The 19010-nt window shown below is 48.1% G+C and overlaps 2 protein-coding genes across 6 annotated transcripts in view; one reads left to right on the top strand and one right to left on the bottom strand.

Annotated features, from left to right (window-relative positions):
- The first annotated feature begins 1661 nt into the window (after window positions 1–1661).
- Window positions 1662–7236, top strand: LOC142494672 (uncharacterized). Its single transcript, XM_075599105.1, has 3 exons — window positions 1662–1732; window positions 2083–5206; window positions 6289–7236. The coding sequence occupies exons 1-2, from the start codon at window positions 1662–1664 to the stop codon at window positions 2942–2944; spliced, it is 933 nt and encodes a 310-aa protein (XP_075455220.1). The 3' UTR covers window positions 2945–5206; window positions 6289–7236.
- Window positions 7237–16122: 8886 nt separating this feature from the next.
- Window positions 16123–19010, bottom strand: part of LOC142495400 (uncharacterized) — a 30297-nt gene continuing 27409 nt past the window's right edge. For 3 of the 5 annotated variants that reach the window (XM_075600860.1, XM_075600863.1, XM_075600861.1), the window contains exons 17-18: window positions 18335–18428; window positions 16123–18220 (exon numbers count right to left, since the gene is read on the bottom strand). In XM_075600860.1, the coding sequence (XP_075456975.1) occupies window positions 18146–18220; window positions 18335–18428 (169 nt within the window). In that variant the 3' untranslated portion in view covers window positions 16123–18145. Of the gene's footprint in view, window positions 18221–18317; window positions 18429–19010 lie in introns of those variants that run through there. The other 2 variants (XM_075600862.1, XR_012801730.1) reach the window with 2 other exon arrangements.

Raw genomic sequence — 19010 nt, 5'->3', positions numbered from 1 at the left:
TGTTCCTGTAAGAGACAAGCAGTTCTGTCCTGGGAGCAGAGAGTGCTGGAGTGCCTGACTGGACAGTCAGAGCAGTAAGTTAGCTAGGTTCCTGTGGAGTAGGGCCTAGTTAGCAATAGGTGGACCAGTGCCCCTCGCCCTGCTTAGGGGGTGAGTGAAGAGCTAACCCCACCCTGAGCGCCATGGGCTGGGGGTGGAGGCAGGGAGCAAAGAGCCCCAGACAGCCCATCCCGAGGGTGAACTTCTGGAGGGAAAGGAGAAGGAGGAAAGGCCTGTACACTGTGTGCTGCTGCTGCTGTGTGCTGCTACTGATCTGCTGTGAGGAGAATAAAGACATTGCTGCTTTTATACAAAAGACTTGTGTGAGACTGAAATCTCTCGGCCTGAGACCAGGGCTTCTCTGGGAGGATTTCACCCTACCCCTATAGGGCTCGCCAGAGATGGAGGCGCTGCACCGTTGCTGTTAAAGATGAAGGCATATACCCCAGAAGCCTGTCCCTGTTGTCCCCTATACCATTGCGGGAGACTCAGGCCCTCCTGTTCCTCACAGGTACGCACCACCAACACACATGTAACCAGCCCTCAGTACACACTAGGGGTCCAGTCTGCGACCAGGGGGGGGGGGGACATGGGTTACATTTGGAGGCGAGCTGCTGAGATCCAGAACAGGACAGGTTTTTCAGCGAAAGCAGAGCTGGAAGAGATAAGTGCACCTTCCATGCAAGTACTGGAGAAAGTAGGGCATGTAATACCAGGGGTAGTGAGGGGAGCGTGGATTCCTGCACAGTACGCCCTGGGTGCCCTAAGAGGGTGTTGTAAGATGGGTGTGGAGCTATAGCTGTCCTAGTCCCTAGAGGCAGGTAGTGTGAGGCAACTGGGGGGGTTAGCCTGTTAACTTGTCCAGGGACCATGGCCCAGGGCCCGCACTATGAGTGGCCAAAAGTAGGAGATGCCCGTACCTTAGGGAGATGCCCGGGTACACTAGCCAGCACCCACATAAAACACACCACTGAGTACTTGCAGGAACCGCCGGCTGTGCGGTGCACAGAGAAAGAATTCTGCCTAGCCTGGGGAATGCCACATCATATCAATGGGCAAAGCATGCGGAGAGTATGGAGAGAGCATTCAGTGTCTAGGAACGAGCTATACACTAGACACTGAGAATAGTGCACATATACATTTGGAGGGCTCATCAAAGATGGCGGCCGTCACTACATGTGCTCCGCAGAGCAAGAAAGAGTTAAAAATGGCGACAGCAGTGCCATCCATGGCCCAGCAGGTAGCAGCCGTCCCAAAATGGCGATTCCCGCCAATCCTGGATCGCGCACGTGAAGCGTGCAAAGAGACTGTTAGAGAAATGTGGCGGGAGATGTGCAGGGGTTTGGCGCCAAACCCAGATCCCCTGCCAAAGGAGCGGCGCGAAAGCCGAAAGCCCACCCACCTGTGCTGTGACTGTCCGACAGACAAGGCCACGTCACACTGAGCGAAGGAGTGCCCCTCCTCTTGTTTCCACCAGAGGGAGGGGGCACAAGGAGAGCCAATCAGAAGCATCCACTCCGGAGAAGGGAGGGACAGGAAGTGAGAGCGAGGAACTTCACTTCTGTCTGACATTCACAGAGAGAGGAGCTGAACCATTGAACTTTTCCACCCCTGCGTGCAATATGTCAGAACTAAATATGACCACGTTCCAGTTCCCAGGAGGCTTCCTAGTAGTGGAGCTCGATGGCCGAGAGTACCTCCGTTGCCTGTGCATACACTGCAGGACACCCGGACCGGCACCAAGCACGAAGGCACGATGCCCTCAATGTGGCACGTTCTACCTGTGGCCTACCGAGCCATGGCCAATGATCAAGACCCCTCGGGGTGCCTCTCCGGGAACTCTAACGCAGGTGGCGGAGACAACAGACGAGGCTGCCCTATTTCCCTGCGTCACCACTGAGGTGGGAACCAAGGCCCAGCCGACTACCAAGCCGAGAGAAACTCCGGCGGAGAAGAACGCGACCGCAGTGGAGGTACTGGAGCGGGCCCGTTTCATACCAATACCCACTGGCGGTGCGGCGAAAGACCCCGGTGACTCCCTAGCGGAGGACCCGATCAAGTCGTCTTCGGAAGAAGATGGTGTCCCATCGGTGGCGATGCGCCTACGGCGAACGACCCCAGCTGTAAGAAAGATGGAGGTCTACTTACCGGAGAGAGGGAGCAGACGAGTCCGGACACCCCCCGACAGCGAGCGCTGGTGTGGCCGGAGGCCCGTAGAAGTCCCACGGCCGTGGTGACTCCCAGTGCGGCAGAGATGGAACCCGAGATGGCTCCAGAGGAACCAGAGAGCATCAGCCGCCAGCGGAGCGGTAAGGAGACTCCACCACCCCCTTACTCCCGCCAGGCGAAGACGGAACCTGCAGAGAGCGAGAGAGAAAGGCTTGCGGCCTACCTGCCCGTCCGCGGACCGGATGATCCATCACCGCCCCTTCCGGTCCTCGACGCACTTCCGGTGCGTGACCACGGAGCGGATGGAGATTCTGCGGGCACCAACGATGACGACACTTCCGGTTCCGGCTGGCATGGAGGCCCGGCGGCCATATTTGCGGCCAGAGGAGCAGCCATGGCAGCTGCACTTGCTACCCTCGACCGCCACGGCATTCACCGAGGAGCACGAAACGCGCCGGAGAAGACAAGCAGGAAGATGCCTATTGGTCGTGGCATTACCAGGTTGCTGGACATTGATACGGACATTGCCGATGCCCCAGTCCCAACCCCTAGCGCCATTGCCCCGGTCAATGCCCCTGCCCCGTCACGAGTCATGACACCAGGACCTAGTGGGGATAAGTTAAGCAAGAACCCCAAATATTCCAAGGATTGGAGGGATTGGGAATTGAGTGATGAGGGGTCGGATGGGGAAGTGCCATATGACAATGTGATACGTACAGTATGTCTAACCCTGTAACCTTTTCTCCTGTGTCTAGAGGGAGGGCCCGAGGGTCCCACACTACTGCGGAGGCAGGGCCTGTAAGCAAAGTGGTCCACAAAATGAACCCCACCATCTATATCACTACAAGAGGTAGACGCAGAGGCTCGCACTCTACTGAGGCGGTCACGTCCGGTGTATCATCCCAAGCTGAGTCAGAGACAGGTACTTCCAGTGCAGTTTAGGATCCAGGGCAGGAAGGGAGCAGCATCATCAGGAACACCCAGAAAAAAAATATACAAAACTCATCATAGTGTGGTATGAAAAATAAATATATGTCAATATGTGAAACTTGGCTCTTTAGATAACCTACTTACAAAATGTAAGATATATAATGGCAGGTTTGTAATTGTGATGGATCTTTGGACACCTCAGGTTTTGGGCTGCAGCAAACAGCAGCATACATCAGATAGGGGTGGTGTCAGGCAAGATGATGTTTTCACTCTGGCAGCAGCTTCCAATCAGTCATATGCAATCACACAAAGATAAGGGAAACGATAGTGCTTTACCAAATGACACAAAGTTTTATCGTGAAGATGAGCAGGAAATGTACTCACAATATATTAAATGAGCACATTCACATCATGGTTTCTTTAGGAACCAGGGTATTGGATCGGCAGATGGAGAGATCCCTCACTTCACTCCGCTTCCTTGTCCTCCACGAGGGTGCCCCCTCGTCCGGTGCCAGATGGATGGCGTCTGTCGTCACTCAAACTCATTCACTCCCCTCCTGGAGACAGAAGAGGGGAGCCACGTACTGATTTACTAGGTGAGCGGTAGGATTCAATATATTGGCTTCTCCAAAAATACTGGACACAATGGTGAAAGGTGCGACGTGCTCGAGACACACAAAGCTCTCGCCTCTCCAGTGCAGTGTCAGAGTACGAGCACCATGACAAGTGGTGGGCACCCCTGTTTACTGGGTACCACAAGGGTATGGACCGTACCAGGTTCCTGTTAATTAGGAACAACATAGTTGACCATTGGTGGGCGGTAGGTGCCTTTTCTCCCCAGGAGGTGGCGGATGAGTTAGAGCACAGGTACCAAGAGATAGAGGAGCACCGAGATAGCTGGCTCAGAGAGGCCATGCAGGAGTACTTGCGAACGAGGTTCGGGAAGGCAGGCTACCACAATGAGGACAAGATCAGTGATGTAGTCCGGGCCTGGAGTGTGGGGAGGTGCATATACATGCACAGTGTGGTATATCAGCCAGGGTCTGGGTCGGTACAGCCATACTACATCACTGTAACTGATCATAATGGGCGGGAGGTACGCAAGCCTGACCCAAGACATTATTACTAGTTGGTTCTCCCCGTTGGTAGTAACCGTGAGCTGTTGATTTACACCATCTGGTGGATGGTTTGATGCATATCCTAACCTGCAATGTGTTTGATTCCCAGATGTTCATCTGCAGGATGGTGCTGCTAATGTTAGGTCCAAGTGGGGACCATTGAATTCCACCTGAGGGAGAGTGTAGCCCCGGTAAGAAATGGGGGCTATATATCTTTCTCCTACTGGTGTAAGTCCTGCTAAGGGCAGGCCGCCAGTAGTTATCATGGGTTTCCCCCGCTTCAAGCCCTGCCTTGATTGGTGGAGGTAGGCCCCCTGACTCTGTGTGGAAGGCATGAGACACAGGGGAGGGGCCTGCTGACATCAGGAAGGGTGGGGCTGTCTAAACTTAGTGTTGCCTGTTCCTGTAAGAGACAAGCAGTTCTGTCCTGGGAGCAGAGAGTGCTGGAGTGCCTGACTGGACAGGCTCCTGTGGAGTGCTCCTGTGGAGTAGGGCCTAGTTAGAAATAGTTAGAAATAGGTGGACCAGTGCCCCTCACCCTGCTTAGGGGGTGAGGGAAGAGCTAGCCCCACCCTGAGTGCCCTGGGCTGGGGGTGGAGGCAGGGAGCAAAGAGCCCCAGACAGCCCATCCTGAGGGTGAACTTCTGGAGGGAAAGGAGAAGGAGGAAAGGCCTGTACACTGTGTGCTGCTGCTGCTGTGTGCTGCTACTGATCTGCTGTGAGGAGAATAAAGACATTGCTGCTTTTATACAAAAGACTTGTGTGAGACTGAAATCTCTCGGCCTGTGACCAGGGCTTTTCTGGGAGGATTTCACCCTACCCCTATAGGGCTCGCCAGAGATGGAGGCGCTGCACCGTTGCTGTTAAAGATGAAGGCATATACCCCAGAAGCCTGTCCCTGTTGTCCCCTATACCATCGCGGGAGACTCAGGCCCTCCTGTTCCTCACAGGTACGCACCACCAACACACATGTAACCAGCCCTCACTACACCCTAGGGGTCCAGTCTGCGACCGGGGGGGGGGGGGGGGGGACATGGGTTACAGTTGTATTATACATCTATATATAAGGTTTTGTTTTATTATTTATTAATTTTATTGTTCACATTGAAATACCACATTTAGTCTAGTTAGTGCTACCTATCTTGTTTTTCTCCATAATATAGAAAAACCATACTGGATCAACACTCGAAAAGTAAATCAAAGATAATGAAGGACTTACGTTTTTAGTTTTGGTCTCGCCAAGTTTCTTTAATGAATTAAAAAAAACAGCAATACAGAAAAAGTCAGCACACACAGGGAGAGGAAGAGTTAGCAGACACACACTGTTATAGGTGCATCATAGAACAACGTTTCAAGGCCCCCTGGTCCCTTTGTCAGGAGGTCATGAAACGTTCTCTATGATGCACCTATAACAGTGTGTGTCTGCTAACTGTTCCTCTCCCTGTGTGTGCTGATTTTTACTGTATTGCTGTGTTTTTTATACATTAAAGCAGGAGTGTGCAACCTGGGGGGCGTGAGAATTTTCATTGGGGGCGGCGGCTATAGATGTCCTGCACTCTCCCCCAAGGCATTTAAATTAAATGCCGGGTTTACCACGCAAGGCCTCTGTAACTTCTCCTCTCTTCGGTCTTCGGCGACGCGTCACCATGGCAATCCAGTGTCAAATGACGTTGCGGGGTCACGTGACGTCACATGACCCCACAGCGTCATTTGATGTCAGAGGGATGGTGAGCACGAGCAGGGGAGGAGAGCAGGCAGTGGGGAAACTTTGCGCATCCTCTGCATTAAAGAAGAACCTTGGGGAGGCCAAAAGGAAAACGTAAGGCCTTCGTTTTCTTTGATTCACTTTTTGAGTGCTCATCTAATGTGCTAGTTGTATAGTTGTATGCATCTTGTTGGTATAGATGCAGGATCATATCACCTCTAGCTGTATTATAGTAGACACGGTTAATTCTATTTGTTTTTGGTCCAAAATATAGGTGTAACAAGGTTCCCTCTTGTCCCACGGTTCATCGGCTTTCCCCTTTTACAGTACCTCTGGTGCAGGGAGGTTGATGTCGGGCGAGCGGGTTGCCGGAGAGCCGAGGAGGATGCTGCTGCAGGGCGCCGCCATGTTGATCATGCAAGCACATGCGCAGTGAGTTGCACATGCGCAGATAGATCCCTAATCCAGCGGCCATGTTGGGATTGGCGCGGGACTTCGCACATGCGCAGGAGGTCTCGGACGCGCAGTGTAAGCGCACAAAGCGGCAGCCAATTGTTGGAGGCTTTTAGCAGGGACTACAAGTCCCATGAGTCTTAGGGAGGCACCATGTGACTCACGAGAGCCAATAGGGCTTCCAGATTCTCCGGCTCAGGGGCCTGATACATTTGGTGCGCTGAGGAGCGCGCTAGTCGGAGCTGGAACAGCATAAGGGTAGGATGTGTATGTGCAGGGAGCCTGTAGCCCCTGCACTAGGCCAGAGACCCCCTTAGGCCCCAGCTAGGTCACGACTCCACTGTGTAGTTTGTGGTTGCGACAGGGACAGGCCCTTAGACAGGAGCACTGCCCCTTCTAGCTTCACTAGTGACAGGGACACAGTTGAACGCCGCGCAGCAGTTGTGGCCTGTGGTCTGGGACCAGACCACCACCGAACGACATAGAGATTCTCTACAGTGTGGGACACTCCAACCGGATTCCACCCCACGCAGAGTCATCGTGGACGACTTCATCACTGGATCAGTGGATCTTGTCTGTCCTTCTGTCGGCGTGCCCGGGTGCTGGAGCACCCGGCAGGTACCTAACAACACCAAGTGCACCAGCCTTTACACCTAGTCTAGTGGACAGCGCTGTCTGACACTTTGGGGTGGGTGTGGGACTCGGAGGACACAGTGTCGTGAACACGGTGGGGGAAGGTTATGGCCGTGTGAGGCTTGGCGGGTAGCTGTACCTCATTAGTGTTCATTAGAAATATTTATGATATAAGTGTTGTCCATGGTTATGCCGGTTTATATGCTGATAGTAAAGTATTATTGTTTTACTGTCTTGTTGTATATTATTCATATATATATTCCTGCACGGGGTTATCCCACATAGTTAGGATCCCGCGCAGGTGGAGGCTCTGTCACCTATCGAATCAGGTAGACCCCAGGCTCCCAGCGGTGGAGGTTCAGATCTCCTGTGAGCCACAGGTAACACACACACACACATCATAGTCACATTATCTCCCAGGGGCGGGGGAAAGAGCGCTACATAGGAAATATGTTCAATAGTTTTTTAGAGATAAACCCAAAATCGTAAAGCACTAAAACGTGAAAAATTCTGTTTTTTTTTTTACATTTGTTTTAAATAAATCAGTTCTGTAGTGTTAGATAAAACTGTCTGCATTTTTAAACTCCTAATGCCATTTTTTTTTTCAAAATATTTTTATTAGGCATTGATACAACAGGTGATATTCAGATACATTTCACAGCCTAATACGTAAACATTTTAACCTTTTTTGGGGGGGAAAAAGAAAGACAACCTTGATTGTCATTGAAGAGGAAGTCCTCGTAGAAGGAGGACAGAGGGGCAGGGGGAGAGGGGAGGGAGTGGGGGGTGTGCACAGCCTGGGGGCCACATTCCAGAGTCTGTCAGTGTCGGGGGGCAGGCTCGAGGGCTTGGGGTCCGAGTTTGATCTCTAGGGAGGTATCTACGTGGGTCCCTCATCTCGTGAGTAGTATCCACGGCTCCCATATCTTATAGAATGCGAAGAGCTTTTGTCTGAGCATTGCTGTCAGCTTCTCCATTAGCATCACTTCACTGATCCTTTTTTAATAGACCTTTTGGATGGGGTGGTTTGTTTCTTCCAGGAAGCCGCTATCTCACATCTAGCCGCAGTGAGGATAAAGGAGATTAATTTCCTAGTTGGACGTCCAATTCCGGGTATTGGCCTTGCAAGTAGGAAGGTCAGCGGTTCTATAGGTAATTCTAGGTCTGTGACCTCTTTTATCAAATTGTGGACCTTAGTCCAATATTTTATAATTTCCGGACAGGTCCACCAGATGTGGGCCATGTCCCCTCTAAGTCCGCAGCCTCTCCAACATAGGTCCGACGCCAGGGGGTAGATCTGACTTTATCGCACTGGGGTGAGGTACCAGTGATAGAGAATTTTATAAATATTTTCCTTTGTTGTGGTGCATGTGGGATGTTCCTGAGGCTGCCAGCCAAATTTCATCCCAAATCTCTCTCTCTATTGTGATATTCAAGCCGGCTTCCCATTTGAGCATATAATCGTGGTTTTGGGGGGCCACCGAATTTTCTAGAACAGCGTATATGTCGGAGATTAGTCCCTTTTGATAGGTATTTGCTTTACAGAGCTGCTCGAATTTGGTGAAAGGGGGGAATTCTGGAGCTGGGCATATTTTTTGGGCGAAGTGTCGAATTTGTAAATATTTAAAAGTGTCCAGTTCTCTGATCTTATATTTGGCGCGTACTTCTTGGTAGCTCAGGAGCCTTCCAAGGCTTAGAAGATCCGCGATAGCCCCAATCCCCCTTGATTTTAATTGTTCGTAGAGCTTAGAGTTACATCCCGGGGGGAATTTCGGATTATTGGATAGGGACGTGAGCTGTGGGTTAGATGAGCACAACCCGTATCTGGTCTTGTATTTTGACCATACTTCCCAGGTAAGCATTGTCACTTTTAACTTTAGGTTATGTGCTTGTCTATCTCCCCTGTCTAGACTCCAAAGGCAAGCCTGCAGATAAGGCATTCTGGCATACTTGGACTCTATTTCGATCCAGCAACATTTGGCCGGGTCGGTGTTCCACATGACAGCTTGTTTCAATTGTGCTGCTATGTAATATTTGTGGATGTCTGGGACAGCCATACCCCCTCTTCCTCTTGATGCCAACAGGACCGATCTTGCTACTCTGGGCCTTTTACCCTGCCAGATGAAGTTGAACATTCTATTTTGTATGTTTTTTAGATCAGTGCCAGGTACATGGACTGGGAGGGTCTGAAAATAGTATAATAGTCTAGGGAGTATGTTCATTTTAACGGATGACATTCTCCCAATCCATGAAATCTGGTAACCTTCTCACTGTTCCAAGTCTTTCTTAATCATTTCCCAAAGAGCTGGGTAATTATCTTGGTATAGGGCTCCGTAGTGTCTTGATATATTTACTCCCAGGTATTTAATATATGAAGAACACCATTGGTAGCTAAAATTCAATTTGAGTAGTTTTACTTCAATTTCTGGTAAGCTAATATTTAGGGCTTCGGACTTTCCGCTGTTTATTTTGTATCCTGACACTTTGCCAAAGTCCGACAGTTCTCTTTGAAGGTTCGGAAGAGAAGTTTGGGGTCTGGACAAGGTTAGGATGATATCGTCAGCGAATAGGGATATTTTATAATTTGTCGCTCCTATGTCAATGCCCTGAATGTTCATATTGTTTCGAATTTTGGTCGCAAGTGGTTCAATCATGAGCGCAAAGAGAAGAGGCGATAGGGGGCACCCATGCCTTGTGCCGTTTTTAATTTGAAATCTCTCGCCTTTTCCGCCTGGCAGTTTGACTGCAGCGGAAAGGTTCTGGAAGAGAGCCCGGACACCTTCCAGGAAAGTATCTTTAAAGCCAAATTGTTTCAAGGCATTGTCTAGGAATAACCAGTCTATCCTATCGAATGCCTTCTCTGCATCTAGGCTCAGTAGCATCGCCCTTGTGTTTGACATGTGGACGTGATCAATTATGTTTATTATTTTGCGGGTATTGTCCGCGGCTTGACGCCCCGAGACAAACCCAACTTGGTCCGAATGAATAAGCCTAGGTAGGATAGGGTTCAACCTGTTCGCGGGTATCTTACTGTATAGTTTTAAGTCGTTGTTCAAGAGGGATATGGGCCTATAACTTCCGCACTGGGTCGGATCCTTTCCCTCCTTATGGATTATTGCTAAATTAGCTGAGGACATTGAGGTCGGGATTGGATTCCCTTCCATAAAGGAGTTAAATAGGTCTAGTAGGTGGGGTGATAATATAGGTAGGAATTTCTTGTAGTAAAAATTTGTATAGCCATCAGGTCCCGGGCGCTTTAGAGGATTTGGATGCCTTTACTGCCGCTTTCAGTTCCTCTAGTGTGATCTTCCCATTCAGCATATCTTTCTCCTCCTCTGTTAGGGAGGGTAGGTTACAGTCTTCGAGGTAGTCTACTATTGACGCCAATTCAGCTGACTGTGGGGTAGCGGAGCTGGTTCTTAGATTGTATAATTTGGTGTAAAATTTGGTAAATTCCTCTGCAATTTTTTTCTCATTATAGATTATCTCACCAGACCTATTCTTAATCGCTGTAATTTGTGATCTTTTTTGTATGCCTCTTAATTTGCCAGCAAGAAGTCTACCGGCTTTGCTCCCTTTATCATAATATCTCTGACCCGTCCATTTTAGAGCTTTTTCTACATTTTCTAGTTGGATATCCTTTAATTTGCTTCTAGCAGCTGTCAATAGCTTGTAGATTTTCCTGGATGGGTTCAGTTTATGTTGCTGCTCGAATTTTATAATTTTATCTGTAAGCTCTTTAATTAGTTTTGCTTTGACTTTCTTCCTATGTGATGCTATTGAGATAAACTTACCTCTGATAGCCGCCTTATGGGCTTCCCATAGAGTAGCTGGGGATTCGACCGTGCCAAGGTTCAGTCTAAAGTAATCCTTAAGGGCCTATCGTTTAATAGGGAGTCGTTTAGCTTCCAGCTGTAAGTAAATGTTTTTACAAATGGGGTCGTGAGGTTTAGAAAGATGGGGGCATGATCAGACCACGTAATTGGGCCTATATCCGTGTTGGCCGTTGCTTCCAGGATATTCTTGGTGGCAAGGAAGTAGTCAATACGAGAATAGGTCTGGTGAGGGGCCGAGAAGAAAGTGTAGTCTCTTTGCCCCTGGTGCTGTGCTCTCCAAATATCCACCAAAGAGAATTCCTTTATAATATCTTTAAATTTTTCCCCAGCCTAACTGCTTGAGTTGAGTGCGGGCGTCCTGGCGTGGAGGACTTGTCTTCCGCTGGGTTGAGTGCCATGTTTAAGTCTCCTGCTATTATTAGGGATGACAGATATTCAGAGTCAACCTCTTCTAGTACTTTCTTGAGAAAGTTCGGCTGGTTCTCGTTGGGGGCATAGAGATTAATCAGAGCGACTGGGGATCCTGATTGTGAGCCATACACCACAATGAATCTACCCTCTGGGTCAGTTGTTATTTTTGTTAAATTGAATGGAGTGCCCTGCCGGATTAAGATGGCTGCTCCCCTTTTTTTACTACTAAATGACGAGTAATAACTCATAGGGAATGTATTTTGGAAGGTTTTGGGTGGCTCCTGTGATGTAAAGTGCGTCTCCTGGAGAAAAACAATATCACCATTGAGTTTTCTTAATTCTTGAAGGGCAAGCCTCCTTTTCCTATTGTTCTGGAGTCCCTTTACATTTAAGGATACTAGTTTAATTGATCCTTGTTTAGCCATAGCAACCCTTATCTTTATCAAGTTTTAGGACCTGTCCCTTACCACTAGGGTCGGTCGTTAAGTGATCAGTGAGGTGATGCTTTCACCTGTTGTTGACCTTGGCTGGCCAGGGTGTGTGTGGGGGGGGGGTGTGAGGGTGGGGGGCCTGCTGGGACAGTGTCAGCAGGTTACAGAAAGAGAAGAAAGTAGACCTTGGTGTGGTCTTAATGGAGCAAGACCGACTTAACTAGTAGTCGGTTTGTAGGGTATAAGACCCTTGGGGGGTGGGTACGGTGACGGCAACCATCAGGAACGAGTGAGGTAGAGACCCTCTGGTTCTCTATTTACCCAGTTTTCCTGTTTATTATTGTGGAAGTAGAGGAGGGGTGAGAGAGTGGTGTGTGTAGGGTGTGTTGGAGCAAGTGAGCAAGACGACAGGTATCATGCCCGTCATGTCACCTCTTTGATTGAGAGACATCTATTAGTTAGGAGAAGAAAAAAAAATGGGGGGCTGCGAGGGTGGGGACTAGGCATTGGGGACTAGGGATGGGGTTATATTTTAATTCCATACATTTGTTTCTCTGCCTTGACCTGGGAAGGCCTGTTTAGGTTGGGAGCGCGACCAATATAATGTAAACGAGTCTGATCTGATAGGGTATAGATTCATTCCTGCAGTGTCTCCTAGGGAGTGTAGATTGTCCTCTGGGGATACATCTTAACCCCAATGGGGGTTCTGTGTAAGAGTGGAGGGGGGAAGGGGAGGGAAGAAGGGGGAGGGAGGGGGGAGGGAGGGGGAAAGGTATTTGTTTAAGTACCTATGTTTGGTACTTAATAGTCAGTCTTATACAGCCCCAGTATGTACATCGTCACTATGGGGTAACATTCAGTTGGGAGTCCAACATTTCGCTAACACCTTCAATTGCCCTAATTTGTCTTTAGGATTCGCATAGGGTGGGGAGGGGGAAGGGATAGGAAGGGAGGGGGGAGGGGGGGAGGAGAGGGGGGAGGGGAAGGGAGGAGGGGGGGGAAGGGAGGGAGGGGGGAGGGGAAGGGAGGAGGGGGGGAAGGGGGGAGAGGGGAGGGGGGGTAGGGATAGGAGGAAGGTGGGGAACATATATGTGGCACATTTGTTTTGCATATAATATAGAGTTGTTTACTTTCTCTGCAATACGACATCCTAACATGGCATCTTTTGATTAAAGGAACAGTATTTCTTCATCTACTATACTTAAGGGAAGGGGGAGGGGGGGGGAAGGAAGGGGGGGAGGGTAGGGAGGAGGGGAAGGTAGGGAACATATATATAGCCCATTTGTTTTGCATATAATATAGAGTAGTGTACTTTCTCTGCTATACGACATCCTAACATAGCAACTTTTGAACAAAGGAGCAGTATTTCTTTGAACCCTTCATCTACTATACTCAAGGGAAGGAGGGGGGGGGGGAAGGAAAGGAAGGGGAGGGGGAGGGGAGGGAGGAGGGGAAGGTAGGAGACATATATATACCAGTAGCACATTTGTTTTTCTTATAATATAGAGTAGTGTACTTTCTCTGATATACAACATCCTAACATTGTAATTTTTGAACATAAGAACAGTATTTCTTTGAAACCTGCATCTACTATACCTAAGGGAGGGGGGGAAGGAAAGGAAGGGGGAGGGGAGGGCAGGAAGAAGGGGAAGGTGGGAGACATATATATAGCACATTTGTTTTGCATATAATATAGGAACTTTTAATTAAAGGAACAGTGGGCCTCATGCAGAGAGCATCGTTATTTCAAAACTCGCCATTTTTTGTTCAATTTCCCTCAGAAAACGGCATAAAATGGCGAGTTGCGAAAAACGCGCCATTTTTTTATTTCTATGTTTAAAACTCGCCTCGCGGCTGGCGAGAACCTCCATCGCGCCATTTTTAAAACTCTCCGAATGCAGAGAGGTGCGAACGGCAAGTAGCGGCTGTTCGCGCCAAAAAAAGGCGCGATTCTCGCATTTTTGCCGCGCCACGAAAATATGGCAAGATGGCGCTCGCCGCCTATAGTAAAGGGGAAAAAAAAGGCGCGAATTTGTTTTTACACGTTTCTGAAGCGCGCATCTCGCCAATTTAAACTCGCCACACGCATCCATGTTAAACATAGCAGAATTCGCACTTTTCTGCATATGGAGAATAAAACTCTCCAAAAAAGCTACTTTTTATGAAATTCGCCATTTTTAAAATTCTATGCTCTCTGCATGAGGCCCAGTATTTCTTTGAAGCCTTCAGCTACTATACCTAGTACCTTTAAGATTATCGGGATGGGGAAGGAGACAGGGTGAGGGGAAGGGGAGAGGGGAAAGGGGGGGAAGTGATGAGATGAGATTCACTTAACTTTGTGTCAAGAATATAATCGTAAAAAAAAAAACAGTTAACTTTCTAACATTTAAACATCCTAACTCTGGCTGGGACTAACATCCATCGCCTAACTAGGCTTATGGGTTGATCTAAATTACAGACCCTTCTGGCGCGTGTCCCTCAGCAGAGATCCAGGGGGGTTCAGAGTTCAGGGGAGAGGCAACGGCCTCCTTACATCCCGTGGGCCGTGTGTGACACAGCCCCGCATCGCCGACAGGGCAGCAAGCCAAATACCCGACCCAAGTCCCGGTCTTCGGAATCTGGGGGCGTAGCGGCCTCCTCCCTTCAGTCCCGGGAAGGTAAGGCCGGCGCTCCGGAACAGGGGGGGGTCGTGATCCTGCGGGGGTCTCGTTGTCTTTCAGTGTTGGCGCATAGTGGCCCTCGTCGCGGGATCACTCTAGGTTGCGGTGAAAGCCGTCTCAGGTAAGTGCCTCCAGGGGTTTTCTTTCCACAGGGGGATGAAGTCCAGAGCTGGGCGGAAGCGGCCGGCACCTCCAGGTCTGCGGGGATGCAGCGCTTCTCAGAGGCTGTTACTTTGATTTCGTCTGCTTCTGCCCCGCAAGTCTCTTCGATGCTCGCACAGGGGGGTCTTCGGACTCCTTACTCTGGGGGTCGCGTTCTTCGGCAGCCCAGGAAGCAGGGGGAGTTAGGCCAAGAGCTCGGGCTAGCGGAGCCATATCTTCGGGGTATCGGAAGGTGTAGAATTTCCTTTTGTGGTGTATGATCAATTTAAAAGGGAACCCCATTTTATATTTAACTCCGCTGTCTCGTAACAATAGAGTTAGAGGGCGCAGTCCTTTGCGTCGGTTTATAGTTGTTTTGGACAGATCATTAAAGACTTGGAGGGGCTCTTCCTGGAATTGTATAGGGTCCTTCTCACGGCAGGCGCTCACGATTTTTTCTTTGGCCGTGTAACTATGCAGGAGGACGATCACGTCCCTTCTCCTTTTAGGGTCATCCGACCTCGGGCCTAGCGCGCGGTGAGCCCTATCGATTTCCAGTTCCCTCTCCTCTAAGTTGTCACACATAGTCGTGAAGAAGTCCTTGAGGTATTCTCGGAGAGGGCTAGGGAGGACTTCCTCAGGGACCCCGCGTATTCTAATATTCTGGCGGCGATCCCGGTTCTCTTGATCCTCGAGCCCGTCCCACAGGGAGCTCACCTCTGCACCCAGCCGGGCGATTTCCTCGTCAGCTTCTTTCTGGCATGTGAGGGCCTCCTCCAGTTTGGCCTCCAGCGACGTGGTTCTTTTGGTGAGGCCTGATATATCCTGTTTTAGCTCATCGACCGCTTCTCTCAGGTCGGCTTGCAGGGATCGATATAATTTGCTATGAAGTTCCTCTAAATAGGACTTTGTGATCCCCTCCTCTGTGGCCAGCATTTCGGCAGGGCGATCTCGATCTGTTGTTGCGAGTTTGGCACCTCGTGCGCTGGGCGGAGAGGCGCCATCTTGTTTTTTTGTGCCTGCGTCTGAGCTCTGTTTAGCCGGCGTAAAGTACTTTGAAACTCCCTGTCCGGGTTGGTTTTTCGTTTGTGGGACATCTCTATATGTTCAGGGGTCTGATCTGTGTAATTTGGGGTCTTAAATTTTGGGGTAAATCTTCTTTAATTTGAGTTTATCCGTGAGGGTCTCAGGAGCTCTCCTCTTACCCTTCCGTCCCGGATGACGTCATCGGCACGCCCCTCTCCTAATGCCATTTTAGTGATTTTTTTAATATAATAGTAGCCCTGCTTCCCCCCCTCTCTGGAAGATGTACTGCTGGCTACTGCTGTCTGTGGTTCGTGCATACCTGAGAGGGTCCAGGAGAGCTGAGTGGTCCGCATGGTGTGGGGAACAGGACAGGCTTTTGGTAAATTCTACTTGCTTCTCAGGGTGTCAGCACCTCCAGCTCTGGTGGGCTCCAGGGTTCCCAGAGACAGTCCCCACCAGAACAGACTTCTTTCACACCCCTGCCCAATAGACTGTAGACTCAGGCAGGGGTATAAAAAAGGGGATGCTTTATTGAGACATCCACTGTGGGTGGTATTACAGCGGATGCAGAGTAGATTTATCTGGGTCCCACATAACCTCACCCTTCCTAAACCTTCCTTTAAACACAGGCCGCCATGGCAATTTCTCCATGTTACGCCACTTGCAGAGAAGTAATTTTCTTTCAGACCATCCATTGTCTTCAAGGGAGAGTCCAGGATCAACTAGTGGCATCAGTATTGGTATATACTCCTTACCAAACAGGGTCTAAGGTGGCGCTTTCACAGAATATAAACCGTGCAATTTAAGGAAACAAAGTCCCGTGAATCAATGATCAAAAATCAATGTGAAAAAACAAACAGTGACAATAAACAATCCCCTTCTTAACGTGAATTGATAAACCATATACAACGTGAAGTAAAGTCATGTATCAGACCATAGCACTTGACATAAATTGTGTAACCACAGTGAATAGTTTAGTGTTAAAAATATACACAAGCCCATATAGGCTAAAAGATGTCCTCCACTCAACATTAGATAAGAAACAGTCTCAAATGTTTGTTTGATGACAACATATACTCCTTATAAACATCATCAGAATCAATAACTCTAAAACATCAAACACAATAAGAATTCCATAATACCCCTACTACTTCTGAACAATCCCTCAGTGTTTCTGTTACTGAAGGAGTGTCTCCATAGATGGGGAAGAGAAAGGCTAAGGCTAAGCCAACTGCCCAATTTAACTATTCTATTGGTCACAAACAAATAGCTGTTGGTCATTTGAAAGAGGAAAGAAGTTTGATCCCTAACACCCTATTGCACAGCATCACACTAGAGCCATGACTACTGTGTTAGCATTGGATCTGCATCCTACATTTATTATTAAATAAGTAGGCTTCTGCAGATTAGTGGGGACAATGTGCACATGGTATGAAATTCAATCTAGATTTTATTTATCTAGAAAAACCATTCTAGATCGGTACATGAAGCTCCAGGGCAAAGTCACCATGAAAAATGCCATTTTGCCAGCTATTCACTTAATTACTTATATGTTGACAAGTGATACTGGTCACACTAAGAACTAGATGATCGTGGTGGCCCACTGGGTATCAGATTCAGTGACAGCAGCAGTTCCATCATTATCATCATCATTCTGCCTACTAGCAATGGGTTGAAAGAGGTCCTTCACAGGCATGCTGCTTTATGTTTTGCTGTCTTCTCTCTCTCCTCTCCCTATCTCTCCTCTCCAGCAAAACCAATATTTCCGAACCTGGATGGGAGTAACACCCCTTTTAGGTTAAATCCCTGCATTAACTTTAATAATGTACATCTGTGAATGTGTTGTGAGGAGGGGAATGCTTTAGCACTAGCGTCCATTATAGTTAACGCAATGCCCTTTCCGGCTAAAACCAGGATTTAACATAACATTAGTGAGCTTTGAAACTACACGTTAGCTCTTAATGAGGCATTAACTTTTTTCTCGCCTCGTAACTCAGTAAATGAACTCTGTGGATCTTAGCCTTGGTCTCCAACATAATATACAGTACAGTACTTGATTTTATTTATAGTCTCCAAGTAATAATATTCTTGGGCACATTCATCAAGTGCTGAGATGTTATCGCACCTGTTCCTGTGTTAACTCTCATTCAAGTCAATGTGAGTTAACGCCGAAACGGCTGCAATAACCCATACTGGCACTTGCTGCATATGTCCTGTAAATAAGTAATAGGAAGCAATAAGCAGCTCCAGGTGACATGATGTTTTCAGCAAATTCACATTTTCCCCATATTCCAAAACCTTTAGACAAGTTTTGACAAAACCATAACCTAAAAAAACTAAATTAGAATCAGAACACTGGGTCAAGTGTACATAGTTGTCTGACTCCAGTCAGTCTGCATTCTTAAGACTGGTTAGGCTGAATTCTCATGTCCCTGATCTGGCTATATTCCCTTGTCTCAATCCAGGCTGAATTCTCCTGGATCTGATTAGAATGGGTTGTCTGGTTTCTTTATGGCTTCAGTCAGGATTGTTTTCTCTTTGCTCTAGTCCAACTGGATTCATTTGGTTCCTCCGAGGCTCCATTTCTTCGAATTTAATCTTGCGTAGTCTGAGCCTTATAATAGGCCTTCCACATTCTCACAGTGCCGTCCCATGAAGCTGAAACATACTGAAGAGAGAGATGGATAACAGTGAACATGCCTGTCATTTACACGCATAAGTATACTATGAAATGCAGTGAGGAAATTTGTTTTTTAGTTGCATACATTTATAATGATTGTACCTGCTTCATCTCTGGAATGTGGACAATGGATCGGATTAGGTCTTTGTGCCCCATGTTACATTGAACCTGAAGTAGAGATTCTGGATCGTAAACCCTGCGCAGATACAAAATAAGTACACCAACAATTAGATGGTCAAGACTGACAGCAAACATTAATAGGATAATGGCTTCGGGAAACAGAAGCTCATATCCGACTGTCAATATTGTTATGATATCTTGTATTTTATAGTACCTTAAAATTCAAATGCAGTGTACAATTATAGTTCAGGGGCTTCCACGCAGACACCATATGGGTGGAATCAATTTTCTGTCATTCTGGTCTACATACACCACACAGAACCCCAGTAAGCTCTTTTTGGGAACTCCTGAGCCCCCACAAAATATATATGTATATAAGTGTCACAAAGGAGAGCTATTGAGCGTGGCAAATGTATACAACAAGCGACAGAGAAACCCAATGCTACATCCAATATGACAAAAATACACAGTAAAATACTTATACAGTATATTCTCTTAAAAAAGGGTCATTTAGTTTAACTCTTTGGCCAAAGCATTGTAAGCCTGTGAGCCACGACAAGGCAGACCCTGCTCACAGGTCCTAACCCTACCAGATAAAATACTAATATACCTCTATTAGGATTATTCTGGTCTACATGGCAGACATTGGTTTGTAAGC

Source organism: Ascaphus truei, chromosome 5 (assembly GCF_040206685.1).
Source record: "Ascaphus truei isolate aAscTru1 chromosome 5, aAscTru1.hap1, whole genome shotgun sequence".
Taxonomy (NCBI): Eukaryota; Metazoa; Chordata; class Amphibia; order Anura; family Ascaphidae; genus Ascaphus; species Ascaphus truei.
Note: the sequence above shows the minus strand (reverse complement) of the source record. Positions and strands in the feature narration are given on the sequence as shown.